Below are 19170 nucleotides of genomic sequence, written 5' to 3'. Positions count from 1 at the left end.
TTCTCACTCTCTAAAATCCTGTTGAATCCTGTTGAACAAACTAGATAGAAACTCCACTGCTGTCTCTCCTAGACACTTCCACACCTCTACAGGTATGTCATCTGGACCAACAGCCTTTCCACTCTTCAATCTCTTCTGAGCCTTCCTCACCTCATCCTTTCTAATCTTTGCTACTTCCTGCTCTACAATATTCACCTCTTCCCTCTCATTTTCCTCATTCAGTTCCTCAAAATACTCCTTCCATCTTCTCTGCACACTCTCCTCACTTGTTAGCACCTTTCCATCTCTGTCTTTAATCGCCCTTACCTGTTGAACATCCTTCCCATCTCTATCTCTCTGTCTCGCTAATCCGTACAAGTCCTTCTCACCTTCCCTCATGTCTAGCCTGGCATACAACTCATCATATGCTTTCTGTTTGGCCATTGCCACCTCCCTCTTCACTCTACACTGCAATTTCTTGTAATCCTGTCTACTGTCTTCAGTCCTTTCTATGTGTCACTTCTTTCTAGCTAGCCTCTTCCTCTGAATGCTGTCCTGTACTTCCTCGTTCCACCACCACATTTCCTTATCTTCTTTCCTTCTTCCAGATGACACACCTAGCACCTTCCTACCTGTCTCCCTGATCACTTCTGCTGTAGTTTCCCAGTCATTTGGAAGTTCTTCCTGACCACCCAAAGCCTGTCTCAACTTCTGTCTGAATTCCTCACAACATTCTTGCATTTGTAACAAAGAGGCCTATGACAGGCTGAAATCTTGTGCCATCACAAGCTACTTTGACCAGTTTGGTGCACATACCATGAACTCGCGTCATCACAACAGCTTCTTCCACAGCTTTACTGGGTCATAATAATAACTAGGTAGTAATAACTAAGATGACACTAAAAAGTTCAGGTTATTGCAGATGCTGGATACTGCAGATCTGTAGCCCTGGCTTAAGCCTCTCATACCATATATTAGTGTCACAGAGATAACCTGTTAATTACCTCCCCACAAAAATGAATACACCACAACCTTTTCTAACATGTGGACAGTCATTTAACAACACTCACCCAATTTCCAGAATCCTCATAGACTAACCACCCATAAAAAAATTAAAAAAACAAAATCACCACCTGATCCACTTCACAAAAACAAGATTTAATCAGTTTCTCAGGAGGTAACTGTTAGGCTTCTAAAATCATCTGGTTAGTTTTCAAAACCGATGACAACTAGACTGTCAGCAGCGCTTGGCTAAAACCTGTTCCTGTCTCCCTGAAACTAAAAAATGAACACGATAATGACACTGACTGTATTAGAAATGAGAAAAAAATCTGCCTTCCTCCTTGTACACTAAGATATAGACTGTCTAAGTAGTCTTTCTAATTAGCCTACCAGATTACTGTTTTATCTGGATGATCAGATTCTGGAAATATAGTCTATGGGAAATACCAGACTATCAGAACTTGGGTTAGGGTTGTTAAATGGCTGCTGAGACTTTAAAAAAAGTCAAGATGTACTGAGTTTTTGGTTTATGAGCAGGTTATGCCTGCAACTCAAACTTATGGAAATACATGAGGTACAAGCTGGGGCTGCAGGTCTGAAAGCTTGTCCATTTAATATTTATGAAAAGCACTCCTGGAACATTATAGGGGCCAGACAGGTTTAATTTAATGTGTTCTGCAAGATGGCATTCTATGCGTTTTGAATTAAGGTGTGCAGTGAACTTTGATGGCTTTAAATCCATATACCCCCTTTTAATTTTGTTTATGCCATTCCTGCCAACATGGCGACAAACAAAACTAAGTCACATGATGGTCGAAGCTACAGCTGTCGTTGTGACCTGGACAGTTTTTCAGGTGGACACAGTGAACCTATATGAACTGAACCATGCCCTCAACTCCTGAGAAGCATTTGAAAATGAACTCCAGATTCTGTTTTCACTGCAGCAAAAACATCAAAAGGGAAACCATAATTTGATACAATTTCCTCTATGTAAAATAACGTCAACCAAAAAAATGTTAAACAGTTGATTATTTGTGTCAGTGTGGCTGTGTGAATTGTGCTTGGTCTCTGCATATGTGGCGTTTGTTAGCACATGTACTCCTACATTTTATTCATGTGTGTGGTGTCTGTTTTTTTACCCAGTGTCATCGGGCATGTCCTGATCAGCCTCTGCAGGGGACGACTCCACATCTGCGCTGCTGTCACTGCACTGAGCTGACAAACCAGATGGAGATTCCAGGCTCATGCATTCACCACTGGGACGGTAGAGGTAGAGGTAGAGAGAGAGAGACACAGACACACACACACACACACACAGACACACACACACACACACACACACAACCAAGCTGTTATTACTACACTTAATGTTATTTTAGCAATCGTAGCTTGTGTGTAGACTGCAGCCATTTGTTCCATCTCTGAACCAGAATCCTTGACGTATTTCTGTGTTAGGTGCGTCAGGGTTTGTTGTCTTACAATAACTACTTATGTGTCTATACCTTATTTCCATATCTTAAACACACACTTTTGTGCTTTTACTGACTTGATATGCTTCTCCAGTTTCAGGATGACCTGCTCCCTCTCCTCCAGCCTCCTCTTCAGGGAAGTAATCTCCTTCTGTTTCTCCAGCAGCTCTTTCTGGAGACGATAATTGCTCTCTTCTAGAGTCTCACAGAACGCCTGGAGGGAGGGAAACAGGGGGAAAATATGACAGAGGACTTTTGTTGACTGAAGAAATAAAGCGCGGCTAGCAGAGTAGCAGAAGACTTATTTAAGAATGCAGGTCATCATGTAAGCCTAAGGCAGTAGGGATATAACAATACCAAAAACTTAGGGTACAATATTGCCAAGATAAAAAGTTCATGATATATTTGTCACGATCTTAAAAAATGAAGAAAAAACATAAATCAGCGTTTTTCTGTAAGATTTTCCTCTTAACTTAAACTGCTCATACTTTCCTTCTTTATTAAAATAAAAGTATCCAGCTGTGACCTAAACGTGCAAAAACCTGGCACTCAATGACTGAACCGTTTGTACAAAACAAATAATGCAGCAATCAATAGCACTCCTTTTATGAATAAAATTATGTATTACTGCAGCAGCTGAATCTTGTAAACAAGATCCAGAACAAGTCACATTCAGTGCTTTAGTACCACCTAGGCAGGTTTAACCTTCTCTGTTTGGTGGTCATGCTGACTGCTGGTTGAGTTCTCATTACTGGACCAGCTGAGGCAGGTAACCCCCTGACCAACAGGGGCAGTACTGAACAAAGTGCTACTTGGGGAACCAGAACAAGTAGACGATGCCAAAATACACCCAGAAAAGCTACATAAAGGTAAGAGATGTGTTTTACTGGAGGTGTTTTTCAACCATTGTAGTCTTTTTCCAATAGAAAATACTTTAAAGGTTGTTACGAAGTGGCTGGTTTTACATACAGTGCCTGGATGTTTTACCCTTTTATTAATTTCATAAATCAATCAAGGTCCATATAATTTGGCTTTTTTGGAGAAAAAAAAATTACACAAAAACTCTTTAATGTCAAAGTGAAAACATTACTTTCTACAAAGTAATGTCAATTAAATAAAAATATGTAATGGGAAATAAGTGACTGGATAAATATTTACCCCCTTTAAAATGACGGACCTAATTCAAGAGAGGTCCATACACAGGTGTCTTTATACTACAATCACTTCAGACACATTCACTGCACTCTGGTGATCCCCATTTCACTAATTGTGTACAAATGTTCACACACTCACCCTGCTCTCCTCCAGACTATCAAAGGGCCCAGGTGGGTCATCCAGGCATAAAAACTCTCTCACTGCCACACTGTAAAGTAAAAAGAATGGTGTAACATCTGTTTGTCTGATAATTTTAATTTCCGTCTGCACTGATGTCTCTGCATCTTATTTTTGCTGTTTGCGGTGACACAATCATGTCATGTACTGTACCAGTTGGCAATGTCCTTGTGTGCAACCAGGTTTTGCAAAAAGGCCTGCAGGCCCATCTGTCTGTCTTCTAGGAAATCACTGTCATAGTTGTCTTTGAACCACCGCTTTGGAGGCAGCGAGAGGCGGAAGCCTGGAAACATCTCCTTCAGCTACAACACAGACACACACATAGTGAATGAGTATCACATGATCTCTCCTGCATACAGTTATGTTCAGTGGTAAAGACAATGACTTTACTGACATGCACAAACATAATGCAGAGACAGAGGTGGTAAAAGAGTGACTTCAGTGCAGAGACTGTGAGAAAAGTTTGCATTATATGCCCTAATAAAATAAGCACTGAAGCAAATCAGGATGTAGTTGTGTTGTCCTCCACCTCTAACCTGCATTTCCTACTAAATAACCATGTAAGGGTGTCACAAATAAGCTACTTCTCATATTTATGGTCCCCACTGTTGGTGGATTTTTGAAATTGCCTGCATTAAAAATGTTTCAAAAAGTTACACACAGTTTTTTTATGAACAAGACTTTGTTTCAAAGGCCTAAAAGTAGAAATTAGCTTTTAATATTATGTTACAAGGAAACCTGAGGAGAGATTGTTTCCCTTTATTGCCAAGCTGAATAGGCTTTGTCCAGGGAGGACACTTTGATGTGCCGTAGTAGGAAAGCCACCGTGCCATTGTTGTTAGTAACATCAATGCTTTTCCTACCACAAAGAATCAAAATATCTGCTATAAAAAAGGCATATTTTCATTAAGTCAGCTTAAGTATTGGTGTTACTGGTTGTGTAACACACTATGCCGTCCTGCTGCCATGTAGAACTGGACCCATGAGTTTTTGGATTTTAACCATCCTTAAAAAAATGGGTATTAATAAGATGTAAGATAGCAAGTGATACATTTTACAGTCAAAAAAGAATAATAATTCAGCACCGTCTGGTGGACAAACTATATAATGGCAACACTGTCTGTTATCTCAAAGATATACTGGCATTTCTGTAATTTCTTGTTGGTAGACATATACACAAGTACCAGTATATCTGTGATGAGCTAATAAGTGCTGAAAATATAAGATCATTAATGCTTCAGCCTCAAGCTGCTATTGCGTTAGTTCAACATTCACCCTGTACTTCTCTGCCATGAACGTAGAGTCAACAGTGCAGTATCCCATGGTAAATACAGTGTACAGTACAGAATGTTGTGTTGCAATGAATAACACACAAGATGGAGTATCCACATAAAAACACTAAAATATTTATGAGTCATAGCAACAAGCCTCAATGCTTCTGAAAAACTCTGATGTAAACTGTGTCACAAACGGTTCCCACAGTCATGGCAGTGGAGAACAAAAATACACTATTGATACCCCCTGTATAATCCCTAACCTCATTCTGAGCTCTGACCCTGACATGAGAACCCACACTTGCATATAAAACCATGCAACTTCTGAAATTTCACCGTGGTCTCCCCCATAGCTGCTCAGGGGTAAGGCATTGTGTCTGTCTGTGTTTACCTCATCAACAGAATGGTAACATTCAAGAAATCCTTGGAAATTTACAGATTAAAAGAATTTTTCACTGCATGAGGTCATCTTTGGCAGATACTGTGACTGCTCTCACATCAGTTAACTCAGCGGGTGAGTTGGTGTATGTATGCATGTACGCAGACCTACTTTTTTCACACGCCTGAGAAAAGTGCAAAAGTTTAACAGCGGAGCACTGTTGGATGAGATTCAAAGTACTAAAAACAATGTTCGAAGCCAGCCACACAGTGTGGAAACAGTGCTTATTGACCATGCCAGGCATCTATGCCAGTTATTCTCAGTTACATGTGCATGTTTTATTTGGTTCATATGCAGCATGACTCTAACATAACAGTTTTTTTTTTGCAATACTTCTTGATAATTACTCAGAGGAATAACTTCCATGTTTGTGTTAGTGTGCCAAGATGATTAACATGCACCTGATGCTGAAACATTTCCAACCAATTAAAAGACGGCCCACGAGGCTTCTAAGTTACAGCAGAGCTGCCTTTATGGAAAATCCACAGGAATGAAGGATGTCCACACCCCATGCCTGTCCTCATCCTGCTTCTTCAATTTATTCTTAGGATTACCTAGGATTACTTTGTCTAAATAGGTTCCACCTGTTTTAAAACTGTGTTACTTTAGTAGGTTTGATCAATATTTATTTATCATTGCAGGCTCCTTTTCTTCAAACACCATCATCACATGGCTTAATATTTCTTCTTTTCTGTGATCTGTGTCCAAACCGTCCCTCCTGAATTTACAAGAGACCTGTTCCATATTGGACTTGGGTCTGTTAGTTGCTTGTTCTTCGTGTAGCTCTTATTGCTTCCACAGTAAGCACAAATACATAAATAAATACATACATACATACATAGAAAGGATGCAGTAAGCAAGAGGGTCAATAGTCAAAAACTGCCTCCGAACATGGATGGATGATCACAAAGTTGAGCTTGAAGATGGTCTTAAAAATCTGTGGCTGGCCATACATTTCACACAACCATATACATATAGAGAGAGACACAGCACACCTTGTTGTTTAGCCTGGAGAAGTCTGTGTACCTTCTGAAAACAATCCAGCTCTCATCCGGTGTCTTCTTGACCAGGATCTTATACACCTACAACAGAGAAAAGACAAGACACACATACACTATTAAAAACTGCTCAAGTATAGAGCTGTTGCCTTTTGGCAGGTGCTTAAAACAAGTACACATAAAATATCCACTAATAAAATAACTGAAGAGTAAAGTCATGTTGTCTCCTTTGCCAAGGAGATATGAAGGGGCCCCCAGGCTGTTCACTGACATGCTGTCATACAATATAAATGCTAATTATTCATGCCCTCCTCTTTCCTCAACACAGCCCACAGTTATATCCCAAAATTCAACTTCAGTGTTGGACTGAACAAAACCTACTGAGAACTCCTCCTGCTTTTAAAACACATTTTCGCTAAAGATGTGTCCTGTTAGTACAAGTGTATGTACACAGAGAAATAGGCTCACATGCTGCCACCTCCATGTCAGTATAGGCTAAATAATGAATCATTTAAAACAGGAATAACAAAGATTTAGTACAGATTTGGATAAATCAAGTAAAACATAGTCTAGAAGTGTTGTCTCCCTGCTATACTAACCCCCACCCCACTATCTTCAGCCCTTGCATTCTTTTCTCCCCCCCTGTACCGCACTTCTTCCATGCCCCCACAGATTTTGCTAATTTTTGGTCCAGTTTATGTGGGACATAGCACTAGGGTCCATGTAGCACTTTAGTGAGTTGTTAAAATTTACACCACCAAGAATAAACCAACCAGAAATGTAGAAAGTTTCTTCAACTATCAAAGCATAACATGTAAATTCTCTCATTTCACATACAACGGTTACTTTATATCATCATGTGTCAAGTATGCAACTTTGCTTGTACTTCTTCAGATACATCCACTACACACATCAGACGTGTGCACATCACTAAAATGTAAACCTCTTTATATGACATTGTGTCACTGCAATGCCACTAAAAACCACAGGCTCTATGGGTTCTATAGTCTGTATACATTAGTTCTGGAGCCAGCTGTGCTGCGCTACCTGACTGCTACAACTGTCTCTGGCTGTCGTGACCATATGAAGTAGTTTCACAGACAGGGAGGGAGGGGCAAAGAAGAGCAAAGGGAGAAGAGGAGGGGATACTGCTTGAGTTTGTTTTGACTCTCACTTTGCCCTTAACAGTAATAAATGAGAGGGAGATGTTAGTTAATGCAGCTTTAAACTTCAGTCAGATCACTTGGCTGGGGAATTGTGTTACAGATACTACACACCTTCCAAAAGTCTATTATGATGTTAGGTGATTTTCTATCATACCGTGAACTTGGCCCTCTCTTCCATGACCTCATATCCAAGCACAGTGGGGGTGATAGGCCTCTCCTCGCCTTGCTGGCTCCCAGTGGGATCTGACAGGGAACGTGGGCAGCTGATGTACTCCACAGAGGGCTCCAGAGTCCCATTGATCTTGGTCTGTACCATGGGGCGCTGGAGGGGTGGAGGTGCCCAGCTGTGGCTGCCTCCGTCCATGCAGCGAGACTGGTGCTGGGAGCCTAATACAGGGTCCTCCCTGGACATCCTGGTGAAAGAGGAAGAAGACTCCGAGCTGCTGGAGATGCTACCTAGTGATGAAGCTCGCTGTGGATGTCTAAGCTTGTCATTACCACCCGGCAAGGCTCTGTCCATGGGCACCGGGACAGGTACAAAGGGTGACGCCATCCTGAGCTGTGGACTCCTGCCCCGCCACCACTGTAGTCAACAAGGCTTCAGTGGTACTCTGTGATGATGGAGTGAAGCAGTGATACTCACGCTCAGAGGCTGACAAAGACTCTAAACACCCTGTGCACACAAATAATAATTTTGTATTTACATTACGTTATGATTTTACAGACTACATGTTGCTTAAATATAAAGTGCATAATGGGTTCCTCAAAATTCCCCCTGAACTTACACAGAGCACAATCTGTCAGCAACCATTATCGTTAAATAAGGGTACCACGATGAGGGCAGATGAATTACTGATATGGGCCACAAATCACGAGTTATGGATTTGTGCATTATATATAAAAAAGACGGTGGAAAGCCTGCAAAATTCATCAGGTAACTAGTGTGCAACATTTGCTTTTGTCCATTTGTTCCAATAAAAGTCTGCATCCTGGTGAATGCTGCAAAAGAAATGATAAAGGAAAACCTGGCATAGCTGTTGTTGTTCAGTCTGAGAGCCTAGGAGCTGTTAACAGGTGAGGTTAGCAAGCTAACTAGCTAACTGCGATTTATGACATCCCTTTAAGAACCAGTCCCCACTCCTGTCGCATTCTTATTTAGCTAATGTGACGTTTCATGTCCAACTAGTAGGTAACGTTAACAGCTAAGACTTTTGGCTTGTAATAGTTAAACATTTTCAGTGTAAAACCAGCAAGACTCGTGTTTATCACAGTAGCTTAACGTTACTAGCCCCTACCGGTCCCAGCACTCGCAAAAAAGTAGGCTAGCTAAAACTGTCTTTAGATAAAAGCTCATTTCAATATGTGCTTTATCCCGAATCGAGCAATAATTACCAATAGTTTGAAAAATGTTTTCTATTAATTTCTTGCTGCTATTTATCCATTAATAAATACCGTTTCACTTAACCTATACACTTTTGAAACGTCATTCTGTGTGCCCTCTATCCCGCTAATAGAAACTAACATGACATAACGTTCACGTTAGCTAGTGAGCTACTGTCGGACGGGAACAATATGTGGACAACGCTAACATAACGCACTATGACAAGGACCTTCGCTTACCGTAGGAGGTATATATCCTTCACCTTCAGAAAACTGTTATATTTACTCATGCACATATTGAGTAACTGACGGATGTTTTATTGACCTGTAGCTGTTTATCCACTGCATTTCCTCCCCTGTCCCGTTCATGTTAGCAGGCTTGAATTCGACGATAGCCGTGCTTTCACAGGTGATGGCGCTATAACACAAAATAATGTTACTGGGCAGTTAAAGAAATAGTACAGCTGTGCTCAATGAGCACCTGTAATGTAGCATAATGTTTCAGGCTTTAATGATCAGAAATCTGTCAGTTCTATTTTATATACACAATTTAACTTCAGAGGAGAACTACATTAACTAAAATCAAGCTCCGTGGTTGTGGTGGTGTAGAAACTGTCGGTAAATGGCTGTGCGCCGCCGAGGATGGGCAAACACACCGGGAATACATATGCAACACCAACACCAGTAGTCACTTTCTCTAGACAAGCTGCAGCTATGCAGCCAGACCTGTTCGAGCCTGGGTGTGTCAGCCGTGAGTCACCCAGTAACACAGAGATGGGTCTAAAGAATAGTTTCCCGGGACGGAAAAGTTACAGATCATTTGCTGACTTACAGAAGAGTGTCTGTCAGTGGGTACCGTGTGTTTTCTCATTGTCACTGTCACTTAATTTCCACGATAAAAAGCCTGTGCTTTACACAACAAGTTTATACCATGACCACCTCTTTTGAAAAGGCAGTAGTTGTTAAGTAGTAATGAGCAAAATTTGTTTGTTTACTGAGTTTGAGATTTCACTGTTCTTTAAGAAATTAAATTGTCGAAATAATAGTTTAAAATCCTTAAAATTATTTTGCTAGTTGGAACATTTTTTTGACATATCTGGGAAAAACTGGCGCTATGTCTACACAAACGGAAAAGATACTGTTAAGTTGCTCAATAAAAACACAGATGATAAAGACTATTTAAATGTTTGAAAAGTCTGCACAGTTAACATTTTTCCTGTAAAAAATAAATAATTCTTTTCAGCTGCTCTCTGCCAGAGGGTTTTTGTTTTGTTTACCACCTGTTCTAAACTACTCTAAAGGTGTCACATGTGCACACTGGGGGAAAAAAGATGGTCTAGAGTTTTTAGCTCATTGTTGCAAAAGGAGCATTTTTCTTCTATGTTTGAAATGTATTTACAAATAATGGAGTTTATCAGGTAAAATTTATGTTTAGATTTTAAACGAAAGTTCTTCAGCTTTGTTTGACAAGACACATTTGTAGGGCAAAGTAAAAACAGTGTTCCATGTTCTTCCATCAAGAGTCTGGCATGCCCATTTATGTTTAACAGCTGTTGTTGTTCTTGGAATGAGGGAGTTTTTTATAAAGATGTTGTTGAATCTTTTATCAAAGATAGAGGTGCCATTAACAGCAATATCTAAATTGATAGAGTTGTGTGTGTTTGAGAAGGAGCGTGCTAAACAGAGAATGCCAGACGGAAGTGCATTGATAACAGTATTATACTCATGCTGGGAGACAGGAACCCTGTACTTGGCTATGAAATGCTCATATGACAATAGAACTCCATCACAGTTACAGCTACTTTACAAGTAGAATGTTATTGTCAAACCAGTTTTCAAAGAACAAGAATTTGTTGTTGTAAGTGATATTGGCATTATTCCCTAAAAAATATTTATGAGGAGAGTAGTTGGACTTGTACAATAGAGACCAGCTCATAAGGGCTGATTTATTGAAGTTGGAGGGTTTGACTGGGAGCTTGCCCAAAATTGGTTCAATACTCAAGGCTTCATTCACTGAGCATGTGGGTGACATCTGCTGGAAGAGTGGTTGTTGTACAGCCTTGCAAAGGTGTTGCTAACGCACCTTGCGTGTTCATGGATTTATAATTATTGATCCCACATTACACACTGGATAGAGCAAATATTTACAGGGTTCAATAAGGCTGTGGATGTAATTAATGTTATTATAATATGTTTTTGATTGTGCTTGGTGTACACTGGGTGTGCTTGTGTGACTTAGACATTTTTATTCAAAAATAATGGTTTCTCCACAGTTTGGTCAGTTTCTCTTTTTTTGAGAGAATGTTCCCACATGTTTCCTTGATGGCTCCATAGCGAGGCAATCCAAAACGTATTGACAGGAGATGAGACACAGAGCGCTGTTTCATCCATCTTAAACAAATCTGTATCTCACCAATGTTTCAAAGTTCCGCCTATCGAACCAAACTGGTCAGCTGATTCAGTCTGAAGGAAGCAAGGAAGTGGTTCAGACATCATCAGTCATGTGGTTTTTCCCTATTTGAAGCAAGCTCTGGCACAGTCCTATACAAAAATATCCCGTGGAGTTTGAAGCCTGCTTTGGAGCCTTGGTATCAGAGGGAACATCACTATGGGTGAGTAAAATGTGCGTTTTAGTCAAACAGAAGGATTTGATTATATAGTTTGCAGAGAGTTTATGTAGGTTAACCCCAATAATAATAATAATAAAGGCTGTACATATCATTTTCTATTCGACAGATTTAAATGGGACAGAGTTTACAGGTCCTAGTTGAACCTGGTCGACCTATGCATAGAATATAGTGTTGGTAGCACAAATCAAAATCATACTATATTTATTTGAAAGAGTTCTTTCAAATAAATTATTTCATCATTACCGGTTACCAGTTATTACTATTACCGGTTTAGAAATAGTTTTATTATATTGTCTGTCAGGTATTTACATTCAGAATCTAACGTGTCAGTGGAGTTTAGCCCAGAAAATGGAATACTAACAAGATAAAAAGATAAAAGCATTGAGTTTGCAATGTAATGATCGATGCTCTACACTCCTTTCTTTGTAGATACAATGGCATCACCAAGCCTTCTATCCCAGGCCAACGCCAGCTTCTGCCTGGCTTTGTTCAAAAACCTGGCGGATGAAGACAAGACTGCAAATGTCTTCTTTTCTCCGTTTAGCATCTCCTCAGCCCTGGCTATGGTGATGCTAGGGGCCAGAGGCAACACAGCCACACAGATGTCAGAGGTATAACACACAAACACCCATCAACAAATTAAAATTGATGGTGTTACAGGTTGCTGCGCCTGTGACAGCGTGATGTGAGTTTATGTGCTTACATTTTTGTAAAATGTCTTTGTTTGTCTAGTTGACAAAACGATGCACATTTCTAGCCAAATGCACTCCATTAAAACACTGCCACAGAGTATGACTTCTGAACTTTCCACAAAGTAAACTCAGCACTTTAATGAAACACTGTTAAACTACAACATTATTGTGAAGGTGACTGTGGTTCAGTGGGTAGAGTAGTCATCTCCCAACCAGAGGGTTGGAGGTTTGAACCTCGGTGCCTGCAGTCCACGTGTCGAAGTGTCCTTGGGCAAGACACTGAACCCCCAAGTTTCCCCCGATGGTTAGGTGCCGCAGATGGCTGCCTCGGTTCTATACCGGAAACAAATTCCTTGTAACATACTTGGCCAAATAAAGGTGATTATGATGATTATTACTGCTCCACAAGCATAGTGTGTTAAATGTGACAGGAATGAAAGGGATGAGCATAGCATGTAAGCCAGGTATGAATCACTGCTTTGTCTTTCAGCGTCAGCAGAAATAACAAAGATCTGATCTGTTCACACACGAACTAGGATTTGTGAGGGAGCAGCCCTGTGTTTTGTTAATATAAGAACATAATAAAGTGTGCTTGTGTGACTTAGACATTTTTATTCAAAAATAATGGTTTCTCCACAGTTTGGTCAGTTTCTCTTTTTTTGAGAGAATGTTCCCACATGTTTCCTTGATGGCTCCATAGCGAGGCAATCCAAAACGTATTGACAGGAGATGAGACACAGAGCACTGTTTCATCCATCTTAAACAAATCTGTATCTCACCAATGTTTCAAAGTTCCGCCTATCGAACCAAACTGGTCAGCTGATTCAGTCTGAAGGAAGCAAGGAAGTGGTTCAGACATCATCAGTCATGTGGTTTTTCCCTATTTGAAGCAAGCTCTGGCACAGTCCTATACAAAAATATCCCGTGGAGTTTGAAGCCTGCTTTGGAGCCTTGGTATCAGAGGGAACATCACTATGGGTGAGTAAAATGTGCGTTTTAGTCAAACAGAAGGATTTGATTATATAGTTTGCAGAGAGTTTATGTAGGTTAACCCCAATAATAATAATAATAAAGGCTGTACATATCATTTTCTATTCAACAGATTTAAATGGGACAGAGTTTACAGGTCCTAGTTGAACCTGGTCGACCTATGCATAGAATATAGTGTTGGTAGCACAAATCAAAATCATACTATATTTATTTGAAAGAGTTCTTTCAAATAAATTATTTCATCATTACCGGTTACCAGTTATTACTATTACCGGTTTAGAAATAGTTTTATTATATTGTCTGTCAGGTATTTACATTCAGAATCTAACGTGTCAGTGGAGTTTAGCCCAGAAAATGGAATACTAACAAGATAAAAAGATAAAAGCATTGAGTTTGCAATGTAATGATCGATGCTCTACACTCCTTTCTTTGTAGATACAATGGCATCACCAAGCCTTCTATCCCAGGCCAACGCCAGCTTCTGCCTGGCTTTGTTCAAAAACCTGGCGGATGAAGACAAGACTGCAAATGTCTTCTTTTCTCCGTTTAGCATCTCCTCAGCCCTGGCTATGGTGATGCTAGGGGCCAGAGGCAACACAGCCACACAGATGTCAGAGGTATAACACACAAACACCCATCAACAAATTAAAATTGATGGTGTTACAGGTTGCTGCGCCTGTGACAGCGTGATGTGAGTTTATGTGCTTACATTTTTGTAAAATGTCTTTGTTTGTCTAGTTGACAAAACGATGCACATTTCTAGCCAAATGCACTCCATTAAAACACTGCCACAGAGTATGACTTCTGAACTTTCCACAAAGTAAACTCAGCACTTTAATGAAACACTGTTAAACTACAACATTATTGTGAAGGTGACTGTGGTTCAGTGGGTAGAGTAGTCATCTCCCAACCAGAGGGTTGGAGGTTTGAACCTCGGTGCCTGCAGTCCACGTGTCGAAGTGTCCTTGGGCAAGACACTGAACCCCCAAGTTTCCCCCGATGGTTAGGTGCCGCAGATGGCTGCCTCGGTTCTATACCGGAAACAAATTCCTTGTAACATACTTGGCCAAATAAAGGTGATTATGATGATTATTACTGCTCCACAAGCATAGTGTGTTAAATGTGACAGGAATGAAAGGGATGAGCATAGCATGTAAGCCAGGTATGAATCACTGCTTTGTCTTTCAGCGTCAGCAGAAATAACAAAGATCTGATCTGTTCACACACGAACTAGGATTTGTGAGGGAGCAGCCCTGTGTTTTGTTAATATAAGAACATAATAAATAATAGGCAAAACAAGGCTTGTTTTTTATATAGCACATTTTCATACAGAAATACAATTCAAAGTGCTTAACACAGTGCATGTAAATAGATAAAATATTTAAATTCACACAAAAACTAAAACATTAAAATGCATATATATATTTCAAAACATCTGAACGCAATTAGATTAAAACATTAAAAGCAACAATGACATGACAGCACAAAGTAGCAGCTTGCAAGTGAAGAGACCTGGTGCTTTCACTAGCTTGCTGTGGATTCTCACCGTTGTCATTATATTTGTACCCCTTTACTTCAGTCTTCCCAAGACTAACATCTGAGTACTTAAACATCAGTACTTCCTACCAGGAATTAGACACGTCAGTGTCTATACAGTCAGAAAAATGGCACAATGGAGTCAATTGGTCATTGGATAATGGAAGAAAAATAAAAGCAGATAAAGTTGGCTGGGATTATGTGAGGAAAAAACAATCTTTAGTTTAGTTTTAAAAGTGACTCCAACTGGGGCAGATCTAAGTTCTAATGGGAGCTGGTTCCAGCTGTGGGCAGCATCATGGCTAAAAGCACTTTAACCTTATTTGGTTTGAACTCTGGGCACCACTAGCTGAACAGTCCCTGCTTATCTGAGACACCAACCAGTAATAGTAAGTGTGAGGACAATAAAGATCTAGGTACAGTAAATGTATTCTTTTATAAATATAATATTTTTTACACTATGAAGAGGAAGAAAAACCCCTTGCGCAGTGGTAGTCTGTATACCAGAATAAACAGTAAACTACACAAAGATATTAAGTAGAGGTAGTTGGACTGAAGGTGGAAGTTGACATGGTGTAAAACGAGACCATGTACTGTCATTTCTGTAAATAATTGCTAAAGCGGTTACACCCAGGCAAGTCATGCCTGTGAGTGTGGGAGAGGCAGAGTTTGGATTAGGAAACAATCCAGTCATTTGAAATTATACTGGACCTTAAGGACTTCATCATTAATTAGTTAATTGTCTGTGTCTTCACACCTCAAGCCTTAGCATTACAAACACCATGTGTAAACACACAGCTGACCTGTGAGAGAAGGGAGCAGCCCATCCCTTCTCTAAACCAGTGGTTCCCAAAGTGGGGGTCGCGGGATGGTTCCCAGTCATAATGTAAACTAGACTGCATTTCCACTGAGAAACTGCAAATTTGCTTTCATATATTTTGGTAATGTTTTTTTTCATAATAAACTGCATAATATGGACATAAACATGTTTATTTAAAATAACAAAAACAGTAGAAATATTAAGCCTAAATACTATGTCTCTAACGGGAGATGATTATGACAGATGAACGACACCATCAAGCATGCATCTATTTACAAAACCACAGTGACAAGCGACCACGACAGCTACTTTTTTAGCTTACATCTGTTTCTAATGTAGTTAGTGTTAGTTTTTTTGCACTAGAATGAAACAGTGGATGTTATCAACAAAAGACAATAGAGAGAGACCAGCGGAGGAGCGGGCGGGGAAACTGGGAGACAACCCGGCGGAGAAGCCGACGGACATGATGGTGGAGGAAAGAGAAGCACAGCAGCTAGAAATGCCATCTACCTATGGGGCGCCGAATGTAAAAATAACACTTACACTAGTTTTCTCACATTCAACTGAATGTGACAAAGTCTAAATGTAAATGTTAAATATTAAATGTAAATGTTAAATGTCTCGCCAAGTGTAAAACTGAATAGTGTAGTGATCCTTCACTTGGCATGTTATGATGTTCTAAATTGTTATGGTTCCTTGATGGGTGTGGCGCTTCAGGGGTTAAGTGGTGTGAGAGCGGGAGGGAGAGAAGTGTGGAGGGGGTTTGAGCTACAGAGGGTGTTAGCAGGTTGTTAATCTTTGTTCTTGGTGTTGTTGGGCTGTTGTTTTGGCGTGGTTACGGCCAACAGTAACCGGTTGTGTGGAGTTAATAAAAAAGCGACTATTCGTCGGCACTCACGGTTGTCTTCCTACAGTATGTATAGCTCCACAGTCTTGCCCTATTACAGCGCAGCACACACCTGACTCTGTGTTTGAGGTCTTTGAGTCAGCATCACTGATTCAAGTTCAGCATCATGGGCGGGGCTGTGTGCTGCGCTGTAATGGGGCGAGGCTGTGGAGCTACTAAATATTCAGTTTTACAATTGGCGAGACATTTAACATTTACATTTAGACTTTGTCACATTTAGCTAAATGTGAGAAAACGTGTTGTCACATTCAGCTAAATGAGCGATAAGAATTGTGCATAAGAAGGGGTATATGGATCACACCAATGGAGCTTTCATACAGTCTAAATTGTTAAAATTCTTTGATTTAGTGGGATATAAGACCGCGGTGTTTATGTATAAAGCCAGGAACGACTTATTAACCTGGTGGAATCCAAAAGTTATTTGATGAATTTGATGAAAGGGAAGGGGGATATAATTTAAGGGGTCAGTTAAATCTAAAAGTTCATGCTATACATACAACCAAAAAAAGATTTTGTATTTCTATAAGTGGGGTCAAATTATGGAATAATTTAAGTGTGGACATGAAAAACAGTACTAGAATTGTGGAGTTTAAATATAAATATAAATGTATGTGTCATTCAAGATACATGCAAGAATAAGAGATTGAATCAAGAATGCAGGAAGGAAACACTGTTTTATATTTTCTGTGTTTTACTTGTCTGGTGCAGAAATGAATCACCTATGTAGAGATACTGCTTGCAGCCAATGATGCATGAAATTTTTTGTATAAGATGATGTTATGGGGTAGGACTGGATAAGTCTGACTTCTTCCTACTCCATTCAAACATGTACTAGTTATAAGCAAACTGATTCTGAATCAGCATTGGTTGGATTTGTATAATTATGTGTGTGTTGATGTCGTTTGTTCTGCATGTTTGAAAGAATAAATCAAATCAAATCAAAAAAATGTGAGAAAACTGGTGTAAGTGCTATTTTTACATTTGGCGCCCCATATCTACCTCCGGTAAAGCCCGCCAAAATCCATAAACACCATGTGCGCCAACAATCGGAGCGCCCCCTCTTAAAACCCAGAAAATATAGAGAAGAATGTATCAAATATGGGTTCACATGCATCGTTATAAACGAGGCACAACATCCCCAGTGTGTAGGTTCTGGTACATGAAAGGAAAGCTTTAATTAACCCTGCGGCTGTAGTGATGAGCCAGGTTATGCATGGAGATAAACGGGCCACTGAGCTGGAGTCAGTGCCGTAAGTGACGGGACTGTTGCCCGTCGCATCACAGACATGGCTCAGGACATCAAGTCTCAGCTGATTGAAAGAGTAAAGAAGGGGAGATATGCTTTACAATTAGATGAATCTACTGATGTATCAGATGCTGCCCAGCTCCTTGCTTTCGTTAGATATATTTTTGAGGGAAAACGTAACGAAGAGATGCTCTTTTGCTCCCAGCTGGAAGGGACTTGCACAGGTGAGGATATTTTCAATAAACTTGACACAAATCTAAAAGAACAGGGTCTGTCATGGAACGAATGCATTGCTGTGTGCACAGATGGTGCAGGTGTAATGCTGGGAAAAAAGAAAGGACTAAAAGCAAGAGTCATGCAAGTGGCACCTCACATCAATTTTACGCACTGCGTTATCCATCAGAAGCTCTTGCTACCAAAACACTGGACAGAGCTTAATTATGTTCTTGAAACTGCGGTAAAAATGGTCAATTACATAAAATCACGTCCACTTGTCATGGTCCTACCCGCTCCTCTTTTAAAAGGAATTCCTGTCCCCGGCTCACCCTGCCTGGAGCTTTGGTTCATCACTCACATCAGATGCACCTGCTCCTCCATTACTTGCACCGGTTTTCACCCCTATTTAAGCTCTCCCACCAGTAACCTGCTAGATTGTTCTTTGCTTTAGCCTAGACTCTCCAGCGTTATTGTGCTTGATATTCTGAGATCCGAAACCTTGCCTGTATTAGCCTTGCCCCTGTTATTTGGACTGGTCTCTTGTTGACCGCCCCGCCTGGACTCCTGATCTGTGTATCTGCCTCGCCCTATTCTTGCCTGCTTTGCCTGCTCTCCTTTACTCCTGAGCTCTGCGGCACGGACTATTTTTACATTCTGTTACTCCCCAAGACTGGCTCTTTAATTGGGTCCCTACCTTGCCCCTACGGAGGCTGTTCACGCACGGCTTTTTGCCGTTCTTTGTAACGAACTGGGATCAGAGCACCAGGGCCTGCTGCTCCACACAGAGGTCAGGCAGCTTTCGCGAGGGAACACTGAAAAAAGGAAACACCGGGTCTTCGGATTTACACAAATTATATATGCAACGCAATTCATTCATATTTCCTCTGTTAACATAAAGAAAATTGTTGGTTTTACACATTATCATTGTGTGGGACCGATGTACACATTACAATCAAGTAAATCTAACAAATCTTTTTTTTTTCAGTGAACGTACTGAGCCAGCTGCGAGATGAGGTGCGCATATATATATATATATATATATATATATATTTTTTTATCGAACGGGGATCCCAGCTCGCTGAGCACCCCACTGA

The 19170-nt window shown here is 40.4% G+C and overlaps 2 protein-coding genes across 10 annotated transcripts in view; one reads left to right on the top strand and one right to left on the bottom strand.

Moving 5' to 3' along the window:
• Positions 1-9481, bottom strand: part of snx16 (sorting nexin 16) — a 14285-nt gene extending 4804 nt beyond the window's left edge. Inside the window, exons 1-7 of one of the 7 annotated variants that reach the window (XM_020608897.1) lie at positions 9280-9481; positions 7814-8270; positions 6491-6577; positions 3936-4084; positions 3744-3813; positions 2528-2664; positions 2121-2237 (exon numbers count right to left, since the gene is read on the bottom strand). In XM_020608897.1, coding sequence (XP_020464553.1) covers positions 2121-2237; positions 2528-2664; positions 3744-3813; positions 3936-4084; positions 6491-6577; positions 7814-8212 — 959 coding nt within the window. In that variant the 5' untranslated portion in view covers positions 8213-8270; positions 9280-9481. The other 6 variants (XM_020608898.1, XM_020608899.1, XM_020608893.1 and 3 more) reach the window with 6 other exon arrangements.
• A 2146-nt stretch (positions 9482-11627) lies between these two features.
• The window catches only part of serpinb1l3 (serpin peptidase inhibitor, clade B (ovalbumin), member 1, like 3), a 13475-nt gene continuing 5932 nt past the window's right edge, over positions 11628-19170 (top strand). The window contains exons 1-2 of one of the 3 annotated variants that reach the window (XM_020608890.1): positions 11628-11651; positions 12099-12280. In XM_020608890.1, coding sequence (XP_020464546.1) covers positions 11648-11651; positions 12099-12280 — 186 coding nt within the window. In that variant the 5' untranslated portion in view covers positions 11628-11647. The other 2 variants (XM_020608892.1, XM_020608891.1) reach the window with 2 other exon arrangements.

This window comes from Monopterus albus, unplaced genomic scaffold (assembly GCF_001952655.1).
Source record: "Monopterus albus unplaced genomic scaffold, M_albus_1.0 scaffold96.1, whole genome shotgun sequence".
NCBI lineage: Eukaryota > Metazoa > Chordata > Actinopteri > Synbranchiformes > Synbranchidae > Monopterus > Monopterus albus.
Note: the sequence above shows the minus strand (reverse complement) of the source record. Positions and strands in the feature narration are given on the sequence as shown.